The sequence below is a fragment of the Callithrix jacchus genome, chromosome 11 (genome assembly GCF_049354715.1).
Source record: "Callithrix jacchus isolate 240 chromosome 11, calJac240_pri, whole genome shotgun sequence".
NCBI lineage: Eukaryota > Metazoa > Chordata > Mammalia > Primates > Cebidae > Callithrix > Callithrix jacchus.
In genome coordinates, this window is record NC_133512.1 from 103,197,343 (window position 1) to 103,221,877 (window position 24,535).

The following is a 24,535-nucleotide window of genomic DNA, read 5'->3' on the forward strand; positions in this document are numbered from 1 at the left end:
CATTTTTAAATTGAGTTATTTGTCTTTTTATCATTGAATTATTAGAGTTCTTTATATATTCCAGATACAAGTCCCTTATCAGATATATGATTTGCAAATATTTTCTTTTATTTCGTGGGCTCTCTTTTTGCTTTCTTAATGGTATTATTTAAAGCAAAAAGAAAAACTTTTAATGTTGAAAAAGTCTTATTTATCTATTTTTTCATTTGATGCTTATTCTTTGTACATCATATCTAAGAATTGGTTGTCAAATCCATGTCATGAAAACTTATTCTTATATTTCCTTTTAAGAATTTATAGTTTATATGGTTACATTTAGGTTCTTGATCTGTGCTGTATTAATTTTTATATATAATTTTGTAAGTTATAGCTAGGATTCTAACAGAGATTGATTCTATAGATTATTTTGGAGAGTATAGCCATCCTAACAATGTTGTCTTCTAATCCATGAACATGGAATGCTTTTCATTTATTCATATCTATTTAATTTCTTTCCATGTTATTTTTAAATAATATAAGTTGTGTACTTCTTTTGTTACATTATTTAGTACTTTTTTGTGTTGTTGTAAATGGAAGTAATTTTATTTTGGGATTGTTCATTGTAAGCATATAGATATACAATTGATTTCTGCAGTTTATCTTGTATCCTGCAACTTTGCTGAACTTATTTTTCAGGACTAATGAATTTTTAGAGATTTCTTAGAGGTCTCTATATACAAGATAATGACTTCTGCAAATAGAAGTACTTTTACTTCTTTTCAAATCTGGATGCTTTTTCTTGCCAAATTGCCCTGGCTAGAATACTGTATTGAACAAAAGTATTGAGAATGTACGTCTTTGTTGTGTTCCTGATCTTAGGAAGAAAGCATCTAGTTTTCTACTCTTAAGAATGATGTTAACTGTAGGCTTTTCACAGGTGTTCTTTATTAGGACTAAGGGAGTTATTTTCTATTTCCAGTTGTTGAGTGGCTATATCAAGAAAATGTGTTGGCTTTTGTAAAATATCTTTCTGCATCTATTGAAATGAACATTTGATTTTAAAACTTCTATTGATATGTATTACATTAACTGAATTTCAGATATTAAATTAAACTTGCATCCCTGGAATAAATCCCACTTGGTCATAATGTATAATGATTTTTATATGTTGCTGGATTTTGTTTCTGACTATTTTGTTGAGGATTTTTGCATCCATATTTCTAACAGATATTGTTCTGTGGCTTTCTCTTCTTGTGATGTCTTTATCTGGTTTTAGTATCAGAATAATACTGAGATTTTCTTAAAGTTCAGATATTCAAGAGAGAAACTGGGGAAGTTGGCCAAGGCACAAGCACAACCCAATTAAAGTAGAGCTAGCAGGCAAGGTGCAGAATATGGGGTATATGACATAGAGGGAATTTTATAGTGTAGGAAATTTTATGTTTGACAGTATGTTTGAAGATAGACTTAGAATGGGTATTGTTTGATAGGTAGATCAGAAAATTAACATTTATTAAAATTTTTATGTTTTCAGATGTATCAGTTCCGTATTGCTACTATAACAAAATACCACAAACTTAGTGGCCTGAAACAACACAAACTCATTATTTTACAGTTGGGAGGACAGAGTCAAAAATGAGTCTCATGAGACTAAAATCTAAGCATTGGCAAAGCTTCATTCCTCCTGCAGGCTGCAGGATGGATTTTTTTTTCCTAACCTTTTCCAGCTTCTAAAGGCCACCCACACTTCTTGGCTCTTAACACTTTCTTCCATCCTCAAGACTGGCAGCATAGCAGCATCAAATCTCTCTCCCTCTTTCTGACCGCTCCTTCCGCTGTCATACTTTCTTTTCTCTCTAAGTCTTCTGCCTTCTTTTCATCAAACTTAAACACATCTGTAAAGTTCCTCTTGCCACATGAGTAGTATATTGTCAGGTTCCAGGGATTACAATTGAGGACTTTTTCAGTGGTGCATTATTTAGTCTACCATATTCGATAGTAAGTAATCCAGTGATTTTCTAAAATAATACTTCTTGAAAGCAATTATCATGCCATTGAATCTATACAATTACTCTGAAAATTGATGTGTAAAGACGATGTGTAATTGTATTCTTTTTGAACAACTGAATGTCAGTGTTGTCATTACCTGAGGTAACTTGTGTTTAAGAATCAAGACATAAACAAAATGAATTATATAGGTGGAACTTATTTGATGGCCTCAACAGGGAATGGGGTTGCCATTTCCATTCAGCATAGTTACTGTTCTCCAAGAATTATAGTAAGGTTAGCCACATGTGTATTTTGATGCTTCAGAACCAGGAAAGAAGGCAGCAGGCTTAGGCTGGAGCTAACTCTCCACTCTGTGGCAAGTTGTATCCAGTCTCTTCTTAGACATGTTTTTCCCATCCTTTTTGCATGTCTCCTTTTTTTTTTTAACCTTTTTAAGTTGTACTTATATGAGAGACTGATAGTTTATACCGTTAACAGGCAGCAATCTGATGTGGAAATAAGATTCCTGAGACTCTAACATGTGGCTGTAAAGGCAACAAGAAAGAGTCAGACTTTCTCCCTCCTGTTTTTTTGCCTTTCTGGCCACATGTTGTTAGAGTCTCCAGACTACAAAGGTCCTTGCAGATATTAGTTATCAGTTACTAGCAGTTATCAGTTACTTCAGACCACACATACACCATTAAACTGCTGCTGGACTACTTATGTGGCTATCATTCTTATTCCTACCCCTTCCACACCCACATATACGTATACTCTGATAGAATACAAGTTTAGGTTTTTTATTATGTGTAAAATTTGGTCAGCTGGGAATTATAGACCACAAAATTGCCACTTTTGATGAGTTCTGAATATTAGCATTGAGGAATGATTGCACCAGTTGACAATCCTGGGAAACTCTAGGACCCAGCTTTTATGAAGAAGGCATGATGGGGAGGGGGTTGATTAGCAGTAGATATTATTTCTCTGTAGAGAAAAATACAAGGAAAAACAAGATTACTTTTTAGATTATGTCATTGTGAAGATTGTATAGTATTCTACCTGTAAGCAAATACTACATTTTCAGGCATATAAGACTAATGACACACAGTCAACTACAAACTAGGATTTAATAACATATTTTATTAACTCAGCTCCAGTTCCATTTTCGATGTTGTAGAATTTGAACCTGACACGAATGATTTCTCTTAAGTCCTTGCCCTTTGTGATTCTGCTGAGAGCACAAAGAACCAACTATAATTTACCATATGCCATAGTCATCCTGTTTTGTTTTAATAAAACTCCCAACAACCTGACACATTTCTTATGGTTGATTCTGGGCATTTAAATATGAAAACAATTAACTTGCATTGTAGAGAATATGACAAGTGAGAATTTGTGTGTGGACCAATTTTTCATTGACCTGCATTCAGGAACATTATTATAACTCAGGCTTGCCTCCCAAGTTGTTTAAATGAGTTGATTTCCCAGTATTTGTGTGGGCAGGTTGACTGATGAGAATGACTTCAGTGTAAGTCTGAGTCCCTTTTTGTTACCCCTCCTCCAGGTTTCATTTTTGTGCTGATTCAGATGTGACCTCTGTGCATTCAACCATCCAGTTAATACACTGAGACAAGAAAGCAATAACTTTTGGTGATTACATGAATTGTAGAGAAAGAATCAAGGGTACAGGTGAATAAAGTTTTGCTCTGGGAACAGCACACTGGTTATAATATTCTACTGGTTCCAAATAACAGTATTTTATACCTTGAGTAAGTCTTTCATGTATCTCCCACTTGTCCTTTCTCTATACTCATTCCAGTATAATGTCAACCTTTTTTAATGTAAAGTATTATTATCCCAATTTTATAGATGAGAAAACTGAGACACAAGATGACAGATAAATTGTCCAAGTTCATATTTTCTTTTTTTTTTTTTTGAGACAGCCTCTTGCTCTGTTGCCCACACTGGAGTGCAGTGGCATGATCTTGGCTCACTGCAACCTCTGCCTCCCAGGTTCAAACAATTCTCCTGCCTCAGCCTCCCAAAGTGCTGGGATTACAGGTGTGAGCCACCATACCTGGCCCAAGTTCATATTTTCTGAGTCCTCTAAATACATAAAATGGATTCATCACTAGTTATTTACATAACCATTTTTAAAATGTTTGGATGTGGTAGTAGTGAAATAGCCTATCTCCAAGTCATTTTTCTAAATTACAATGAAATTTTTCTGAAATTGGGCCAGCCCAAAGACAAATAAGAGAGCAAATACCTTAACAGTTTAAAAAATCATGTTTTAGGCACCACCCAAGAGATTCCTTTCTACTCTGTGAACCACAAGTGTACGAGCTAGTAGATTTGTAGAATGGGTAATGTAAGTGTAACTTAGGCTTACTGTGATATCTGATTTCTAGGGTAATTATCAACTGTTACCATTCATCATGGTTCTCAAGGAACTTGTGGTAAGGATTCAAGGGAAGAAAAAAGATATACTGAGCATCCTCAAAGAGGAATAAATGGTTAAAACAATGTTTTTGAGTGTCTCAAGATTAAAGGGTAAAAAAGAGCAATGTTAATAGAGTTAGGAAGACAAGGTTGCAGTAGGTTTAAACTGTATGCAGGTTTTTCAGCAGTGAGCCACCACTTTGTCTGCTAGATTCTTTGGAGATCAAATTGTGAAATAAAAAGCTAAAAATACTTGGAGAACACTAGGCTTAAATTAAAAAGAAGGGAGATCAAACTGGAGAAATGGCCATTATGCAGACCAAAATAGAAGTATCGGCATCAGAGAGCTTTTATATATACACCCATGTATCCCAAATAGTTAGTAGTGAAGTGTTTGCATAGTTCTATGAATATATAGCTATACTTTAAGGAATATCAAGGCATAGGTTACATGGAGAGCAGGTAAATTCTCAAGCTAAAGGGGTGCATCAGGGAATTGTACAGTATTTTCTTTCCCCTTCCAGAGAAAAGAGTAGACTTGAACTAGAAAGAGAGATAATGATCCTCTGGCTTTGGGAATATTATAAAAGGGTCAAAAATGAGAACAAATCCATGCTTTATTTTTGTTGTTGTTAACTTTTAGTATCAGGGTTCATGTGCAGGTTTTTTCTCTAGATAAATTATATATTGTGGGGGTTTGATATACACATTATTCTGTCATCCAGGTAGTAAGTACAGTACCCAATAGGTAGTTTTTCCATCCTCACTCACCTCCCACCTGCCTCGCATTCTCTGCCCTCAAGTAGGCCCTGATGTCTGTGATTCCCTTCATTGTGTCCATGTGTACTCAGTGTTAGCTCCCACCCAGATCAGTGCTTTAAATATCTTGACAAATAAGTCTCTGGAGATTATTGCATGATATATAACTTCTCTTCTCTGTATGTAATTTATATCTTGAGTTTTCCTTAAAATGTAGCAGAGAAAAAGTATGTATCTGTTTATTTCAGTTCATAATGAGGAGGGAAGATGACAATAGGGTTGAAAGTCTGACTCTGTAACTAATGACATAAATGATACTGCAAGTAACATGGATTCTTCATACATACAAAGAGGATTGATCGTATATATGATGATACATGATATCCAAGGTTTCTTTTGGTTTGAAAACCATGGCCACTGAAGCCACAGAGAAGGGCGTGAATCCAGATTCTAAATGTCAGGAGCTTGATATTCTAAGGAGGCATCCCTCTCCTCGTTAGGTTTCTGTGTGGCAGCAATGAACAGTCCCCTTGAGATGCTGTAATAGGATGAGACTCAGGGGACTTTTGCTTGGAAGCAGTGTTGGAGTTGACATTGTGTTGTGCATACCCTTCTCCTGTCAGTTTTGTGAGATGTAGTTCACTGTATGACAGTGGCTTTGAACATTGGGGAAGAAGACGTCCTATGGCATCTCTACACTTTATCATCTCCTGCTGAAGGTTCTCACTCTTCGGAAGTTCACAGCCAAGCGCGGACTGGGAAATTATTATTATTCCTCATTTACACTGAGACAGAGTTGAAGCTCTGGCTGCGGTCGGTAAATCACTTTGATGATGATTCATTAGCCGTGTTGAGATCCCCCAGCCGCTCCAGCGCCAGCATCACACTTCGGCTGTCTTCTCATCTTAATTGCAACGTTTCACTTTTGGAGAAGCACATCAGCCTTTTCCACTCATCTGTTTTCTGGACACATTTAATTTCAAATTAGCAAGTTTTCTCTTGCAACTATCTCTAAATCTGGTCTCTCTCTCTCTGTCTGTCTCTCTCTCTCTCTCTCTCTCTCTCTCTCTGTGTGTGTGTGTGTGTGTGTGTGTTATGCTTAGGAAAAAAGTATCAAAGCAAGAATGCTTCCAGACTCTCTCAAACAACTACAGATGATAACTAATTTTTATCTTAACCATGAAGAAATTAGTTATATGCAGTGTACAAGTGGCAAGTCTGCCAGGAGAGATAATCAAATTGTAGACAATTTAAATTTGACATACAATTAAGAAAAATGTAAATTGAAACTTGTGGTGTTTTCACTAACTTGTATCCTACCAAATGCTGATTTTCTAGAGAGAACAGTGAAGAGGGGCCATTTCCTGCCACCATGGTACATGCCAATTACTGTGCGAATTTAATAATTAAGGCTCATTCCCTATAGGTGGGTGCAGTACTAAAGAGAGGAAAAATCTGCCTTGTGCTTGTAGGACAGAGTAAATGAGGACAGAGATAGCTCTGGCAGCCTTCCCTCCTGATCCCCTGCTACTGCCATGATGATATAAATATGAGCTCACTTCTCCTCCATCCTTACTACGTAGCTCTCTTTCTTTAAAATGACTAACTTTGAACTAAACTATCTCAAAATCTTTTTCATCTCTAGCATTAGTCTTTCTTCTTTATTCTCAGTAGTAGAATTGTACTATTTTTGTCCTTTCCTCCTGAGAGCCTATTAAAAGCATTTGAGGTCCAACACATATTCCATTTTCCCATAATGCATGACCCCACCCCCTGGTATTCCCAGAATGTGTTCTCCCTTTAATGTCTCCCCTTGCAATAATTTTACTCATCTACAAGGGCCATTTCAAATCACATCCTTCATGAAGCTTTTATAACTAAATGCAATTTCTCTTTCCTTTGAATTCCTAAAGTATACCATGTAAGTCTTCCATATAAATAGCATCATTCTTTGTGCATATTTCTTATTCCCTTGAGTAGAATGGATTTGCCTCAAGAATTTGGTGCTTATCGTCTGTGTGCCCTCCTAGTCATCCAGAATAGTTCCTTTGCTTATTTTACATAATTAAAACCTTATTTAAATCAGCAAGTGCATTTTACCCACATGAATTTTGTGATGGGATACAGAATCAATTGTGCTATGGTAAAAGATGTTCAAGCAGGAGTTCTTTATCATAACTTTTAAAGCAATTAGAATAATGAAGGATAAGTTTCATTTTAAGGGTAAAAATACTTGCAACCCCTGCCAGAAGTTGATATGGTTTAAAATAATATGATCCAAAATGTGCCTATTACAAATTTGAGTCTGAGTGAGTGTCTGTGTATGTGTCCAGATGGGCTTACCTTGGGAGTGGCAATGGAGGAATTTTTGGAAATCATTGCCTTTTGGGGGGATTTGGAGTCTTAAATGAATCCTCTGCTCCCCCAGATGCTTTTTTCTGGATCATTTCTTTACTGCTCTGAGCATGAGTCAAGGTCTAAAGCATTTCATTAGATTCGTTCTCCTTTTAGATGCTGAAAATTGTACAGAACTCTCATGTAAGGGCAGGTATCATTATAAAACCAAAGGCAAATGAAATTGGTTCTTGCATTATTGTGTCCCCATTCATGAAACTTGTAATATTTGCTTTGCAAAAAAGAAAGAAAACAGAAAAATCCTAGTTCAGCTTACTCTACTGTTTCCAACAGGTATTTGTAATGGTGTTAACACATACGTAAAAGGTGGGTTTGTGTTTGTTTTAGTTATTTTGTTTGTTTTATCCACATAACTAGGTTGTATACTCTTTTAGTTTATAAGCCCTTCATATTTTGCTCACTGTACTTAGTAACTTAATAGTAGATGCTTAATTGGCATTGATTAATAATAGGATTCCTTATTAGAGTCCCTGCTTTTAAATATACAGACCTTACACATTTCTCTGGCATTGTTAACTAGAAGAAGTAACCAGGAAAGGAGTTACTTAGCCTTGAGAAACTCATATTTACAGATTGGCAAAAAAAAAAAAAGAACAGATTTTATAGAAAAAACAAAAGGCAAAGAAGCAACAGTGAGTAGACCAGGGAGAAGAAGAGGTTAGCCAAGAATTAAGCTATCATTTAAAGAGGGATTAATAAGTTGAATGCAAAAGAGATTAAAATTGTTGGATTTTTACTAAAGAAATATGTTGGTCACTCTTAAATATGCAGAGCAGTAACAGGATAGTAGGAACAGGAGCCACATTTCTATTTATTAAGGAGGTGTTGAAAAGAGTTAAATGTATGTTGAAAGCTCAATGGCAGGAAATTTATTAAGCTTTTAAAAAGAAGTTTATCAGTGATAAGAGAAGATATATACTTGTGAAGGCTTCATTATTAAGGAAGCCTTTATGTCCAAGATGAAAGAAGTCTATTTATGTTGAAAGATCAAAAGGACCGGGAAACTCCAGAGATCCAGAGAGAGATGGAAGAAATAGGGAGAGGGTAGGTGGAGTGTAGAAATGGTATTCCTCAAGATGGAAGATGGAATTCAGACTGGAGGAGGGAGCCTTTCAAGAAAAGTATGTGTAGCTCCACCTTTGAACGTAGGGACAAAGAAGGAAATGAGAGATGATGAGTTAGGTATTAAGGTGAAGACACTCAGAGATGACAGCACTGCTAAGTGGCGAGAGTCTTTACCAAGACGTGCACCACAGCATCGGGGATGAGGCACTGGGTTGAGGGAAGGATTTAGGAAATTTCAAATACTTATCAAGGAGAGTGGGTGACATTTTGAATCACAAGAAGGACTAATTGTTGAACGTAAAGGATTCTTCAGTTCTGAATTTCTCTCCAGCAAAACTGCAGTGTGAAATAGCGGGTAGAGTGGACTGGAGCCACTGACTGTGGGCAAGCCTGCTGAGGGCAGCCATTCTTAAGTGCCACAGTATGTCTCAATCACCTGTCAGTTAGGCCCCAAGTACTCTGTAACTAAGTGTAAGTACTAATGATTTTGATTGAGTTTTTAAAAGCTCATTAAAGCAGATTAAAATTCACTCCTAAAGCAATGCCTCTCACTGTCAATTTAGTATGCTTCTTTGAATTGAAAAGAAACCTGTGGAGTTAGAATCAGGGTTATGGAAATTATATGTGCTTTCTCCCTCATCTGAAGGTGACTCATGGATTCAGCTGCTCTTACAGGTTTACCATTAATTGTTACGGCAGTGACAAATTATTTAGAGGTTTGTGGTTCAAGCTTTATAGTTAGTTGGGTTTTCTGTGTAATTTTACTGATGAATTGATTTTTTTTTCTCTAAGATAAGGTTTCACTCTGTCACCCAGGCTGGAGTGTGGTGGTACAATTATGGCTCATTGCAGCCACCTCCCAGGCTCAAGCAATTCTCCCAACTCACCTCCCCAAGTAACTGAAACTAGAGGCATGTACCATTAAGCCCAGCTAATTTTTTGTAGATATGTGATCTATGTGCCCCAAGCTGGTCTCAAAGTCCTGGCTTCAAGCAATCCACCTGCCTTGGTCTCCCAAAGTATTAGGATTGTAGGCATGAGTCACTGTGCCTGGCCAGATGAATGAATTTTTAATAAAGAAGGTATTGGGCAAAAAATACAAAAAATTAGGCATGCTGGTGTGCACCCGTAGCTCTAGCTACTTGGGAGGCCAAAGTGGGAAGGTTGCTTGACCCCAAGAGTTCAAGACTGCAGTGAGCCATGATTGTGCCACTGCACTCCAGCCTGGGCGACAGAGTGAGACCTTATCCCTTTAAAAAGAAAACAAAGGCTGGGCATGGTGGCTCATGCCTGTAATCCCAGCACTTTTGGAGGCCAAGGCAGGTGGATCACAAACTTAGGGGTTCAAGACCAGCCTGGCCAATATGGTGAAACCCTGTCTCTACTAAAAGTACAAAAATTAGCTGGGCATGCTGGCAGGTGCCTATAGTCCCAGCTGTTCGGGAGGCTGAGGCAGGAGAATCACTTGAACCCAGGAGGCGGCGGTTGCAGTAAGCTGAGATCACCCCGCTTCATTCCATCCTCGGTGACAGAGTGAGACTCTGTCTCAAAAAAAAAGAAGATGTTATTGAATGGAAGAAGAAAATGAGAGTAGCGCATCAACAAATTTCTTGGACTTGTATTTAAGCAATCTAAAAATACAATGGGAGATAGAGGGTAGGTCACTTTGCCATGTCAGTATTTTCAAAAACAGACAAGTTTTTAAACTAGAAGTCACCAAATGTGTTTTGTATACACCATTTCTCAATAGAAAATGTCCCTCTGCTTGGTCTGGTCCTGGGTTCTTTTGTTCTTTTTACCTGTAAATTCTCCCTAAATGATCTTACCATGACTCATGACTTTAAATACATCTAAATGTCATTGTTTCTCAAATACATATTTCCACTTCTGCCCTCTCTGACTATTCTTCATTTGTACCACATTTCCTGGGATGAAAGCTCACTAGAGCACAGAAACTTCATCTGCTTTGTTCATAACTTATCTCTAATGCTCACAAGAGCACCGAATTGTTCAGTAAATTTTTGCTGAATGAATGCCTAAGAACCTTGTCTAACCCAATGACTATAAACGACAACCTGATTTTTGCCCCACCTGTTCTCTGTTTTCCCCATGTCAGTCAACCACCATCTACACATCAGCTCAAACCAAACACCATAGACTCATTCTTCCCTTCTCTCTGTCTCCTTGTCCCATCCTAGTCTAGGTGATTTCTCTCATGGAATCCTGCATGGTCTCCTTCCTTATTGATCACCTTGTCTAATCATTCTTGGCAAAACAACCAGAACAATCTTTCTGAAGCCAAAATAAAACTATGTCACTCCCCAGTTAGGCACTCTCTAATGGGTTCCTTCACATGTAACATAAAAGCCACACTCTTACCTACATCTCATGACCTGGCCTTTTCTCTCTTTCCCAGCCTAGGTGCCACTTTCTCTTTACTCACTTAACTCTAGTCTCAGTGACCTTTCAGTTTCTGCCTAGACCTTTGTACCTGCTTTTCCTTCTGCCTGGAATACCATTTTTCCTGTCTTTCAGTAGATTCCCACATTGTATTATTCGAGTCTTAGCTTAGATGTGACTTCTTGAAGGAGATTGTTTCTAATAATCTCCTTCAAAAAGTACAGTACTACAGATCTACATTAGCATGACCAACCCACCAACAAAGCTTCTCCAGCACATCGCCCTGTTTTGTTTTCTTTATTGCAATCATCACCATCTGAAATTATTGAATGAGATTACTGAGTGTCTTTCAAAACAGAAGTTGGGTCTCAATCATCTATACCCGCCAAAACACAATCACCATGCCCTAGCCACAGATGGATCACTATAAAGTTTGGAAGGAAGATGGAGTGGGGTTTAAATATTGGTTTTGCCAGTTGCTAGGTATGTGACTTTGTGTTTCGTGTCTCTAAATTATATTTTCTCATCTGTAAAACAAAGAATGATAGAGAAAATAACTCTTCATAGGACTGTCAAAAGGAGTAAATGAGATAGTACATGTACAGTGCTTGGCACACAGTATAAATAGTGGATATTGTTATGGTGATGATTTTAATGGGTACCCAAAATGTCAATCCCAATAGACTCCAAGAGTAGCCCATCTTAAGTGACTATCTGAGAGCCTAATATTGGTGACATTCTATAATACTGACTGTCATGGAGCCAATAATAAATATAGTACCAAAAACTCACTGTGAATTTAGGCCTATATCCTTAATTAAGAAAAAAGTAACAGTAGAAAATCACTTCTGAGTCTTATAAATAGGAAATTGGATTTCCTAATGGGTAATTTAAAATACTTTGGGAGCATAAATACACCTGGAGCACTCAAGCTCTAAGTTAGTGACTCAGAGAACAAGGGCACAGAATCCTGAAATAAACAACAGCAAATGGCCACTTAAGCACTTAAAGAACAAATTGCAGAAAATAAATTAATTCATTTAAATATGCATGAATCTCCTGAGTGGAGAATATGCTGAAATGGTGCTAAATGATTTCTTTTGTTATGTGTGTTCAGAAGTACTAATAATGCCTCACTTTGTGCTTTATACCTTTGAAGAGAACAAATCCCAGAATCTTTTGCCTTTGTAAGTTGTTTTTAAAGGAATGGATTATAAAACAGGAAATTCTAATCAAAGTATACACTGGTCGCGTTGATTTGGAAAAGTGGATATTAAGTTTATCAGAGGATAGATAGATGGATCCCTGAGAGAATGAAAAGTAGTTCTGATTACATTGTTTAAAAAAAAAAAAAGGTAGGGGGCCTTTGGGGAGGCTGATATAATTTTGCAGAAACTTTTTAAAAGTTAGAAACTTGCTGACCTTTTGCCTAAAATACGTGCTAACATTTAACCAACCTCCCTGATACTGTGTGGCACAGCAATTTAAGTTCCAAGAATCAATATACTCAATTGCAGACCATAGTGTACGTTTAGAATATTTATCAGAAGTATTAATTCAATTATTTCAGCTCTCATCAGATCTCTTAATTTTCATTCTGGGAACCATAGAGACTAAAAATCTTGGTATTTGATGTCCTTGCATATCTAAAAACAAACTTTATGCTTTTATAATTGAATAAATAAAGAAAAAGGACCAGGGGTAGGAGGCAGACATAATAGAAGCAGAAGTAGACTATCAATAAAAGGACTATAAGATGCAAAGCTATGCTCCCTTTGATCTTTTTAAGGAGAGGGATTTAAGGAAACTCCTATTTGCTCTGCACATACTGATTGCTAGGCAGCTTCCTTCCATGGCAGCATTTCATCTTTTATACCAAGGCAGGGAAGGGGAGCTTGGCAGCAGAACAAGAGCTGGAACTGAAGAGACCTGCACTGTGCAGTGGATGGAGCTGAGAAAGGGATTTGGCAGCCCTGCCTGAGAACACAAATAATCAAAAGAGTTGCCAAGAACCATAAAACAAGGAGGATAGGGATATGAGCTACACTGACTTGGTTTTCTAAACATGAAAAAATATTAACTCTATTCAAAGTCTGTTATTATGCTTATGTATTTCTATGATTTTATTAAAGTAATTTCTGTTTTGCCTTAGGGCTATGAATAGGATCAAGTCAGGTAAGTTTTGTTGTTAAGTTTGGAAAAACACATACTTGTTCACACTGGATTTAAATATGTGTACCTTATGTATAAATGCATATATCCCCATAGTTGAATATTTCCTTTGATGCCAGAAGTTCATTTTTTTTTCCTTTTGAGATGCAGTGATATGTCACAATTATAAATAATCTTAGAAATCTTTTGGAGCACTGTAGAAAGAAACAGGAGCACATTCTGGGAACATGGTGCCTCATTTGCAAGAGTTTGTCATGATAGTAAGGGGTATTTACATAGCTGGCACAAGCAAGTAAAGGTGTTGGGAAGATGAGAGACATGCTAGAAGTATGGAGGGGATCAGCTCATGAAGGACCCTGCATACCATAACATGATGTTTGGATGTACTCTATAGGTAATGGGGAAAGATATTAAGCTGGGGGGAAATTATCACCTTTGTGTTTAACAAAGATGCTTCTGGAATCATGTACAGTAAATAGAGTTTTTTGTTCCTTTTTAAAATCAGACCATATAGTAAACTAGAGCTTTATCTCAATTACCTGAATAAACACTCAAAAGAAGCATTTGTCACTCATCTTAAAAAAAAAAATCTATTGAGCACAGTTTTTAAAAATTTTGGCTACATTAAAAATATTATCTTTTTCAGTGTGCATCATTTACTTTTAAAATTCCAAATTCACCTTCTGTGTCTGTTTACATGGAAGGGAATATAAGGATGTTCTGTCTTGCAGGTTAAGATTTGTGGGATTACTTGGTTGTGCCCAGCAAACAAAATTACAAATGTCTCTTCTTTTTGTTAGATGTGGCAAGGCTTTATTTCTGTAATTTATTCTGTGCTGTTGTTCTGACCAAACCTGATGATCCAACGATCCTTTGTTTAAGATGAATTGATGTATTTTAAAGTTCAGATGTACCACAAATGAAGTTCTTTGGACATTAGAAAAATGTCACAATTACATACTCACTAACCACTCACCCATCTTGCTGCATTTCACATTGCCTGGTACTGTTGATAGAAGGATTTGCTTACAGATAGAATTCACAGAGGACCTACATGAAATGAGTTAGCATGTACTTATGTAGGTACTAACCGTTCATTGATTCTTCTTTAAGATATATCCTGTAATAAAATGAAAAACAGAGTCTTCAAGAACTTTCAGTATGAAATATCGTTCCATCCACTATTACACTTCTAGTGATTAACTTGCCTTTTTAATAGCCCTGTGAGATGTTTTTCTAATCAGTGCACATGAGCTGTCATCAAAACTAGAATTTCTAATTCTGAGCCAAAACAGTTGGAGACCAACCAAATCAGGACCTTTAATAAGGCTTATAAGGAAAAACCATCAATCATTCATTCCCTCTCCCTGGCTCTGCATACATTATTGAAAAATTTTATCAAAGTTTTTATACTAAAAAGCCTTTTACGAAATTTGAATGGCATACATATTAGCATGTAGTATTATCTAATCAAAATTTGATTTGCAAGGGTGAATCAGCTAATATATTCATAATTTTAATCCTGTTAACAACTCTGAAATTGGCTGATAATTACCTTAGAATTAGAGGCCCTAATTTGTACATTGGTAATGTGTTTCCAGTCACCAGCTAATGTAATAACAATAATAAATTATACTTCTATCTTCATTCAGATCATGATGGACAGCTGAATTAGGATGTTTTCACCAGAACTGAATATCATACTTTTCCCCTGAATATTAAGTTAAAACCTTGTAAAGTTTCTGAACATTCAAGGCCATGTTTAGTGCTGTGCTAGTCAAGACTTATCATGTTCCCAGTGGTTTTAATTTGGTTAAAATCTGTGCCTTAGATAGTCTTATCAGCATCACTATCACTGTCAGCAAAGTTTCCCCCGTGTAGTACCAAACAAAACTGCCTTGTAAACATACATGAAAGCCAAAAAGTTGGCTGTGTAGCTTTGCCTGCATTTATAGCAGGCATCCATCTAATTCACATAGTCAGAGAGGCCTCATAAAGAAAATTCCATTGCCTCCAAATATTTCTAAGGATGTGTTTTAAATCTATGCAATAAGAGTAAATTAATTATGTTAACCCAAAGGATTTTAAACACCTTCTTAAATTGCAGAAGCCTTTGCTGAACAAACTTAAAACCTTAAAGCATAAAGATAGATCAACAACTGTTTTGTCTGAAGTATACTACAAATGCTATCACATACGGTGATTTATCATATAGGAATTTTTAAGTCACTGAAATAAGTTCATAACATTGTACATAAATTTCACACTTTATTTATCGACTCTGTTTTTTCCTGCAAAAAATAATAGCTTGTAAAAATGAAGCGAATACTGAGCGTTTCCTTTCATGTCAGCAACTCTTCCAAGTGCTTTCTGTGAATTGTCCCCTGTAATCTAACAGTGTCAAGTACTATTTTACAGGTGGGGAAACTGAAGCACTGAAATATTAGCTTTGTTGCCCAGGATCACAAAGCCCGTAAGCAGTGGAGTTGGGATTTATTTTTTCCTCTGGCCATCTGCCTCCAAAGCCCATGTGCTTGCCACTCATACACTCCTACCTACAGTGAAGAGAGGCTTTTGTACCAGCAGCTCAGAATTCACAAGTCTGCTATGGAGAGATTTTTTTTTTAATCAGACATACTTGAAAAAAATTTAGCAGAGCATTAGTTGCCTGATGACTTTCTAATAAATTAGCCCAAGGGCCAGGGTCATTTATTTTTTTTCTTATTACCTTTTTTGATACCTCCTGATGAATTGCTGAAGGAAATGCAGTTAGAGCTGGATTCTCAACCCCAGCTGCACACCGGAATCACCTGGGAGTCTATAAAAAGTACTTGTGCTTTGATGCCACATATTGAGGGTCAAGGTAATTGGTGTCAGTTGTAGCCTAGATGCTGGGATTTTGTTTGGTTTTGAGTTTTTTAAAAAGCTCCCTAGGTGTTTCCTGTACAGCCAAGGCTGAGAGGACTGCTCTGAAAGCTGAGCTACTGCGCTTATGCATTTTTCTACATAAGGTGTGCAGCTACATAGGTGCAACTGGCAGAGTAGGGTGAGCCACAAAAGTGAAATCATTCTGTTTTTCTGTAATAGGACCTCTTAGTAATCCTGAGTATTTAATATTCTCATATCACTCCATAGAACCCAGTAATTCCCTAAGAATTGGCAAATGAATTCTTGAACAATTATCTAGGTGTTCCCATTCATTGTACATATGTTTTATGATCCCTGGCCTTATAACATGTTTGTGATTTGAGAGGCAATAAAATCTCCAAGTTTGGAAAAGCACTGGATCATAGAACATGGACTGAAAGTGGACAAATTCTGTTGAAAGGAAACATTTGTTGATGTTAATTAGCTGCAGTGGTAAAAGAAGCCTATTCTTTATATGGAGCTCTTGATATTTCTTTAGTAGCACACACTACAGCTTTTAGCTGGAGGACATGTCATATGTAAGCCCTTCCTTATGACTGTGACAGAGCAAAATGGCTAGTGTCCAGGAAGGCAGCCACAGCCCTAGCAAATATAAATAAATAAAGATGATAATAACTTACATGCCCATCACTAAATTATTATTAGCCAAGGAGTGGCAAGTAGATGAGCTGTTTTCTGTGATTCCATGTGTATGCAGTTATGTTTCTATCTAGAGTAATTCACTATTCACTTCTTTTCTTGGAAACAAAATATATACCATCACATAATTTTTATTTCAGAAAAAAAATAGTTGTTTAGTGGTATAACATCTCTCACCCCACCCTCAAAAAATCCGTAAGTTCCTCCTTCCCCAATCCAATTTTAGTATCTTGTGATTTTTTTGAAAATCATGATTCTTTAGTTCTACTAAGTTCACTATGCTGTCGTATTTAGGGTATTCCTTTTTTCAAATTACAAATTGCAATTTATATTGTGGCTTCCTGCTTACTTTTTTCTCTTTCTATATGTAGATTATGGTTGTAATTATTTTCTGCATAACTTCATATGTCCTGTAGATAAGTTTTCTTTTTTCTGAGAATTGTGTTACAACATGGATTAACAGAATCCTTGGAAGCATGAAGACAAATAATTGCCTACAAAAGACAAGAATTGAGAAAAATAATAACTGACATGCTTGAGGTCTAAGTTAATTTGTACCAGTAGCCTATAGTATTGCTTTTAGCTGGAGGGCAGTGAGCAGAATCCTCTTGGACAGTTCCCCACTTGGTAACTGCTGACTGTGAATGCACAGAACAATGAGTGCTGAATCAGGGCATCACTAAGAAGTTGTCATTTTGATTTTTTTCAATTAAAGTACATCATGTGTGATATTAGAGTTATTGAAATTATTATGCCCTATAATGCATTGACCTTATAGTAAATTTTGTGACTTCTTTAAAGCAAACCACTCAGCTGTGCACTAAAACAGGAGCTATAGGGAAAGAAGAGTAACGGCATTGCTTTGACAGTCTGTTTGTTGGTTTTCTGATCCAGGCTGTTGCCTGCCAGAACTCTAAGAGCCCTGGGTCCTTGTCAGATTCCTTTCAATACCTCAATTTCTCAGTAATTGAAAAAGTCATTGTGGTGAGCTTGAGGAGTTGTGGGTCAGGACTGATGTATTATATCCTTTCTTTATCTGTGTGTCCAGATTGCCACTCTGCTTTCTCATTATTCCAACACCCTCAAACTGCGTCTGGATCTGAAGCATCTGTCTCTGTATTATTCTATACTCTTGGTAAAAGTCACTAAGGTTCAGTTGGCCATATGGGCAGGAAGCATGAGTGCCTGCTTGAAGCAACATGCTCTAAGGAACGGAGAGAAAGAGAATATCTCATCTCTCTCCTGTCAACCTCTTAAAGTAACTGGCTCAGACAAAAGGCAAGAGAGATTAGCCATTGCCATGGCCTGGGTGACCCAGTGTTGATCAGCTGCAAGAGCTCAGCACAGCCTGCATGGCACAGTTTTACACAGAGCAGAAATAGCCAAGGGTGAGGACGGTAGGAGGACTGGATTGTCTTAGCTATCTAAGATTTTTTTTCTTTTTTTTTTTTTTGAGTTGGAGTCTCATTCTGTTACCCAGGTTGGATCCTGTCACCTCAGCCTCCCAAGTAGCTGGAACCACAAGTGCAAGCCATCATGCCCAGCTAATTTTTTTGTATTTTTTGTAGAGCTGGGTTTCACCATGTTACCATGTTGAACTCCTGATCTCAAGTGATCCACCCACCTTGACCTCCCAAAGTGCTGGGATTACAGGCATGAGCCACTGTGCCCAGCCAGAATTGCTTTTTAATTGAGAAACTTCAACTTGACATTTGAATGGCCGTAAGGATTAACTGCTTAGACTTGCCAACTATATATGTTTCAGCATGTACCTGTAAAGAAAGACCAGTCTGATGAATATGCGATTGAAAGTCTGATCAACGGTGACTTGTTTTCTGGGCTAGAACTTGGTTTTTGCCAGAAAAAAATTAAGTGTTAATTCAAGTGTATGGGAAAGATAGTAGTCTGATCCCTATGGCATAGTTTGAATTGTTTTGTGCCTCCTTCTATAGTTCCATTACATTAGCCATTAGTGACCCCTGCAGAAAGGTTAATCAATCCATCAATCAATACAAGATAAAATAAAAGTCTGGGTTTCAGGACCTGAAACCCTGACTTTTCTCTTTCTTAAATGCTTCAGCTGACTTCCAGTAGCTCCTCGCTCTGGCTCAGGATGACAAGCTCACCCTCCTTGGCATTATAGTCTGACTGCAGTACAGTACCTCTGACTTTATCCCTTCATCCTTAACCTTCAGCAGACATTAAATCTGCCTCCCTGCAGAATATTACTTAACTTCCTGGGTTAGGAAGTGAAATTCAAATGCCATTAAAAAGCATGCCTTTGGTTTAGTCAGACCCAGAGCCCACAGGAATGATTTATTATGTATAGGTTTATCAATGAAACATTTTTCCACTTTGGGGAACAGACATTATTCTATTCCTGGCAATAAACTAAAATAGATGCTACAAGATAAACAGAATTTCACCAGTTCAGCCTTTGTGGGACCTAATACATTATAAGAAAAATTTTAAATAAATTACAAATTGGAGTTGTGTCCTGCAATTGTATAAGACGGTTGCTGTTGCAAAGTGATTTCTGCTTTTAGAATGAATGTGGTTTTCATACAGTTCAATGTGACACTTATCTGAGCTCGACAGTGATAGCAAGACTTATGAGCCAAGCCCATTGTTGGGCCTGCAGTGCCATCTACAGAATAGATTGGATAATGTGGATTCTGTTTTTCTTCTGTATCAGATAATGTAGCCACAAGAGAAATAAGATGTGTATGTGTTTAGAGTTAGCTGTGTACGTACAGTAAGGCCTTGTTGCTACATAAAAAAATAAATGGTTGCACATTTGCCAAATGCTGTTACTGTACTTAAATCTCTATTACCTAGACTTTTAAGGCAATTGAGTATTATGTTTTCCTATTAAACTGATTAACTGGATAGCCCATTGTTTCAAAAATTTGCTTGACAATCTGTGTAAGATAACTTTCTGGTTACCTTGAATAGATAGATTGGAATGAATATTAGTTTCATCATTTACTTATTTATTATCTCTACTGCTTCTCTGTCTTCAACTGCCAGAACATAATCACCATGAGGGAAAGATTTTTATCTCTTTTGTTCACTGATTTATTCCAAGTATTTAGAACAATGCTTGGCACAAAAGCAGGTCTTCAACTATTTGTTATTTGAATAAATAAATATAACTGTACTTTGCTAGTAAGTAGAACAAATGTGGAAAGATAGTCAATTATTCTCCTTGACTTTTAGGTTTGTGTTTTTAAGGTGGGCACACCTATTCCTGTTCTTCCTATCTTACTGTTGTATTGAAGATTAAATGAAATAATAGATGGAAAAGTGCTATAAACTATAAGCTACTATAAAATTTAGGTATTTTCCCAAGCATCTTTTTTTCTTTTGGTAGAGCTCTAGAAATTTAGAAAATGTAAAACAGGCCAGGCACAGTGGCTCACACCTGTAATCTCAGCATTTAGGGAGGCCGAGGTGGGTGGATCACAGGATCAAGAGATCAAGACCATCCTGGCCAACATGGTAAAACTCTGTCTTTACTAAAAAGACAAAAATTAGCTGGGCATGGTGGCGCATACGTGTAATCCCAGCTACTCTGGAGGCTGAGGCAGGAGAATCGCTTGAACCTGGGAGGTGGAGGTTTCAATGACCCAAGATCGCACCACTGCACTCCAGCCTGGTGACAGAGTGAGACTCCATCTCAAAAAAAAAAAAAAAAAAAAAAGAAAAGAAAATGTAAAACACCCCACAGTTTCCCCCCATAATTTCCTGAAGTACTTTTAAAATGTACATATCTGAGCCCCACATCACATAGGTTGGGGCCTGCCAATGTTCATTTTTATTAAGAATCTCAGATGATCCTGAAGCATGCTATTATAATATTTGAGAACTTATGTTAATAAAAGGGGTTTGAATGGAATTGAATTCACAATTGAAGTTACACCTTTAATATTGCCCCCACTCATTATTCCTTATAGGAAGTTGTTTCTGACTGGATATATTTGTTATAAGGAAAATACATAATATTTTAATTTCTCTATATTATTTAGCTTATGGTATAGAGTATTATTTGACTTTTAAAAAATTAGAATAAAAGGATCTAGATATATGTAATAAATTAAGATTCTTTTAGTATATCAAACTTATTTAATTTTAGAGACTTTTACATATATTTCCCAAGGTAGGGAACAAATATTATATGAAGCAATTTAAAAAGGAAGCAAAAGAAAACCAGCCTAAGTTTGTATAAGACAGACTTTAGTTTTATTTAAGAAATTCCACTTGTTAATTTGTGTGCTAAAATGCTATCTATATAGGATATTAACATGCTTTGACATATTATTAAAATAGTTTCTTTGCATAGAGGTTCTTTCTCTGTTGTCCTCTTTTCTTAAGCCTTTTCTGATAAATAAATGGGGAAACACCATGTCTTTCTGCAGATTTGTCAATTAACCATGTAAGAATTAAAACATTCTTTGTGTTATAACAATTTTATAGATATATGCTTTCATAGCACAAAAGTATTTAGGCCAGTTAAATGCATTTTTACTTATTTTATGTTTGGTTTGCCTTGAGAATGGTGTCGATAGACTGAGTCATCATCTACTTACAGCATTTGCTTCACAATATGAATGAACGGAATATATATTTACTCTAAAACAAAGAGGGGTAATTTGGATAGTGGATAAAATGGAATTTAGAGTCAGGTAAGCCTTAGATGCAAATTCTGGCTCTACCACTGGACTTCTTCCTCAAACTCACCTTCTAAATATATGTATATATTCATAAACACACACACACACACACACACATTTTTTAAGTGGTGTCCATGTACCAGGTACTACTGTGCTAATATGCCTGTGGTAAACTCAAGAATTCAGGGGCTACTATGATATTCTAGGAGGGAAGTGATAATATACCAAGTATAACACAAGTGCAACCAACAATCATGATAGACAGTATGATAAGTACTATAGAGTAAATTAGCAAATGAAGGTCACATTAATAATGTTCCATGAAGGATCCCTTTGGGGAGGTGAGAGCTACATAATGAGAAAGATGAGAAAGAACCCACTGCAAGAAAGGCTGAGGAAAGAGAATCTGGGCAGAGGGGAAACAAATGTAAAATGCAAAGGCCTTGGCATTTCTGAAGACCAGTAAAGAGGCCTGGGACAGGGGATAGTGGGTGAATTTCGTGTGGACAGGAGAGAAGAAGGTAGGCAGGAGGGAAAACTGGTAGGCCATTGCAGGAGATATGTGCTTTATTCTAAGAGTATTAGGGAGTCATCTAAGGGTTTTAACCAGGAAGTGATGCCAGAGTAAACTGTCCAAAACATCTTGTTACTCTCCTCCCTAAATAGCTGATGGATGCCCATTTTCTATCCACAAGAAGAAGCTCAAGCCCATGAACCAGGTCATAAGTTCTTTAGAACATGGTCTGTTTTAAAATACTCATTCCTCATTATTTTGTGCCTTGCACTTTTTATTCTGGCAACAGCAAACTGTCTTCCCAAATTGTTCCCACCTCCCTGTTGATATTTCTGCTCTTCTGCCTGCCAATATGCTCTCACTCTTTCAGGCCAGCTCCTCATTTTTTCAGAGCCTTTCTCCCTTGCACTCCTACCCCTACCATTACAATCCAGAGCTCACAGTACCGTATGTATACTTAATGTCCTTATCTGTTTATGAATTTCCCTGGAGAAATGCAGAGAAAAGTGCCAAGGAGTGAAGATGCTTTCAGTAAATGTTGCATGAATATTTTGGGTAAAGGTAGCTGTGTGGATTAATGAGGTAAGTTTGATCAAGTGCCAAGGTAGCATAGTGGCACAGTCTTGAGTAGACAGTCGGTGCCACCTAGATCATCATTCACATTTATTCATTCTCCTTCCCTTCCCCTTTTCCCTTGCCTATCTGGCAAGCTCTTGTTCCTTCTTACCATGTGTAGGTACTTTACACTGGGCACTCTGCCAGTAGGCCTTGCAAAAAGGGGCCAAATCCTAGATCTGCCTCCAAAGGGCTTAGAGTGTAGTAGAGGAGCAGGAGCAGATTTATAAAAGAATGGGAAGATATACATATGCTTAAGATGAAGTGATAAATGAGATTATGAATAGGAAGAGCTATAGTCTTAGACTGAAATGAAAGTCTCACCTCATTTGTTTCTCAGAAAAGAAGGCTGGAGAAAAATTTCACATTATTAAGCCTTCATTACTTTTCCAAAATATCCTGCGGCATGCTTACTTTAATGTATTATGAAATTCTTATGAATAAATAACTCTAATGTCATATCTCAAAATATGTGAACAAAGGGTATTTTTTCAAGTTTTTTCTGCATTATTTCATTTGCATGTTACCTCTAAGAAATGATATATAAACAGTTGGTTATATTTATAGAATTGATGTACCATAAAACCCATTACTCATTTAGATAATCATGCATAACTGCTGATGAGCGTATTAACCCATTTTTACTACTGTAAAATATCTTTAAATGGATTCCAGTTTTATAACATATCCATGGTCAAAGCATTTTAAAGTTTGTAAACATAATGTCCATAAAAACTAATTTAAAATGCACAACGGTAAATTCCATTCAAGTTCAATCTTTCACATAGGCATTTGAGCTCCATTTTAATTGGCTTTAACATTACTTGTTGATTATTCAGTTTTGCAACAGTCTAAAAACATTCAGTTGCTGAACATTCAAGACATAAGAGATCATCTTTCCCTCTCAAATAAAATTCCAAGTTCTAAGAAACATCTACATAAATATTACTCATCCCTGTAAGCCTAGCGAGCACAGTGCTCATGCATCCTGTTTGATCTGAAGAACGTCATAGTCACTAGGAAGAGATGAGATCTTTTACATATATGAAGACAATATGTAGCAAAATACAGTTATGTATTTCAGAAAATAGGTAGCAAGAAGTATATATAGGAGAAATCACTGTCACGCTCTGGGAAGGCCTTTGAATTGAGCCTTAACAATTGGGTAAGATAAATAGGCGAAAAAATGAAAGAGACAGGTGAGAGAGACAAAACGAACATTCCAGGCAGGAGGGAGGATATAGATCTGGATGTGGAAGCAGGAATGAGCATCCTGGCAACTGAGCAACCCACCTTCTCCTTCCACTTAAAATATCCTGGAACCTAATTATCATCTTATTTCAGGCTAAAGATAGGCCTGTCATACACCCCAGTGAAGGCAATTTTTATGCTGCTTCATATATAGCAGGACTGAGGAGTACCGAGGTTTCAGCACCCTTTGTAGGGGAAGAACAGATGTGAGTGTAGGCTGAGAAAAGGGAGGAGACAGTGACCCAAAAATAGTATTTTGTCTTGACCAAAGTTTTCAAGTTCCTTGAGGATATTTTCAACTAAGATGAAAACAACAACTGATTATCTTACCAGCAAAACAAGAAATTATGTTAACTCTGTCTGGGGGTAACTGACAGTTAATTTTTTTTGCTCTCCTTTTCTCCCTCCCATGCCATCCTTCAATTTAATGTGTTTAGTTAAGATTTTAAAATGGCAAGCATGAAATGTAACAAAATGCTAAATTTCTGACAATGCTTTTATAGCTATATTTATATATCCAGTAGCAAGGCCAGCTATGTGACATAGGCATCACTTAACTAGAGTTACTCTATTTACTTCCCTAGGTCTTTGTACCTGATAACAGTGAATTACGCAATTTAAGTCTTGGTAGAATTGTATCCTTTAATTAAAAAAAATAATTTTGCTATCACTTGGGTGTTATATTATTTAAATA

The 24,535-nt window shown here is 36.7% G+C and overlaps 1 protein-coding gene across 15 annotated transcripts in view; it reads left to right on the top strand.

Annotated features, from left to right (window-relative positions):
* The window catches only part of TPK1 (thiamin pyrophosphokinase 1), a 398,562-nt gene that overhangs the window by 305,926 nt on the left and 68,101 nt on the right, over nt 1–24,535 (top strand). Inside the window, exon 10 of one of the 15 annotated variants that reach the window (XM_054237599.2) lies at nt 3,533–4,652. The exons of the other annotated variants lie outside the window; for them this stretch is intronic. Within the exon in view, the coding sequence (XP_054093574.1) occupies nt 3,533–3,561 (29 nt within the window). The 3' untranslated portion in view covers nt 3,562–4,652. Of the gene's footprint in view, nt 1–3,532; nt 4,653–24,535 lie in introns of those variants that run through there. 15 annotated transcript variants of the gene reach the window in all.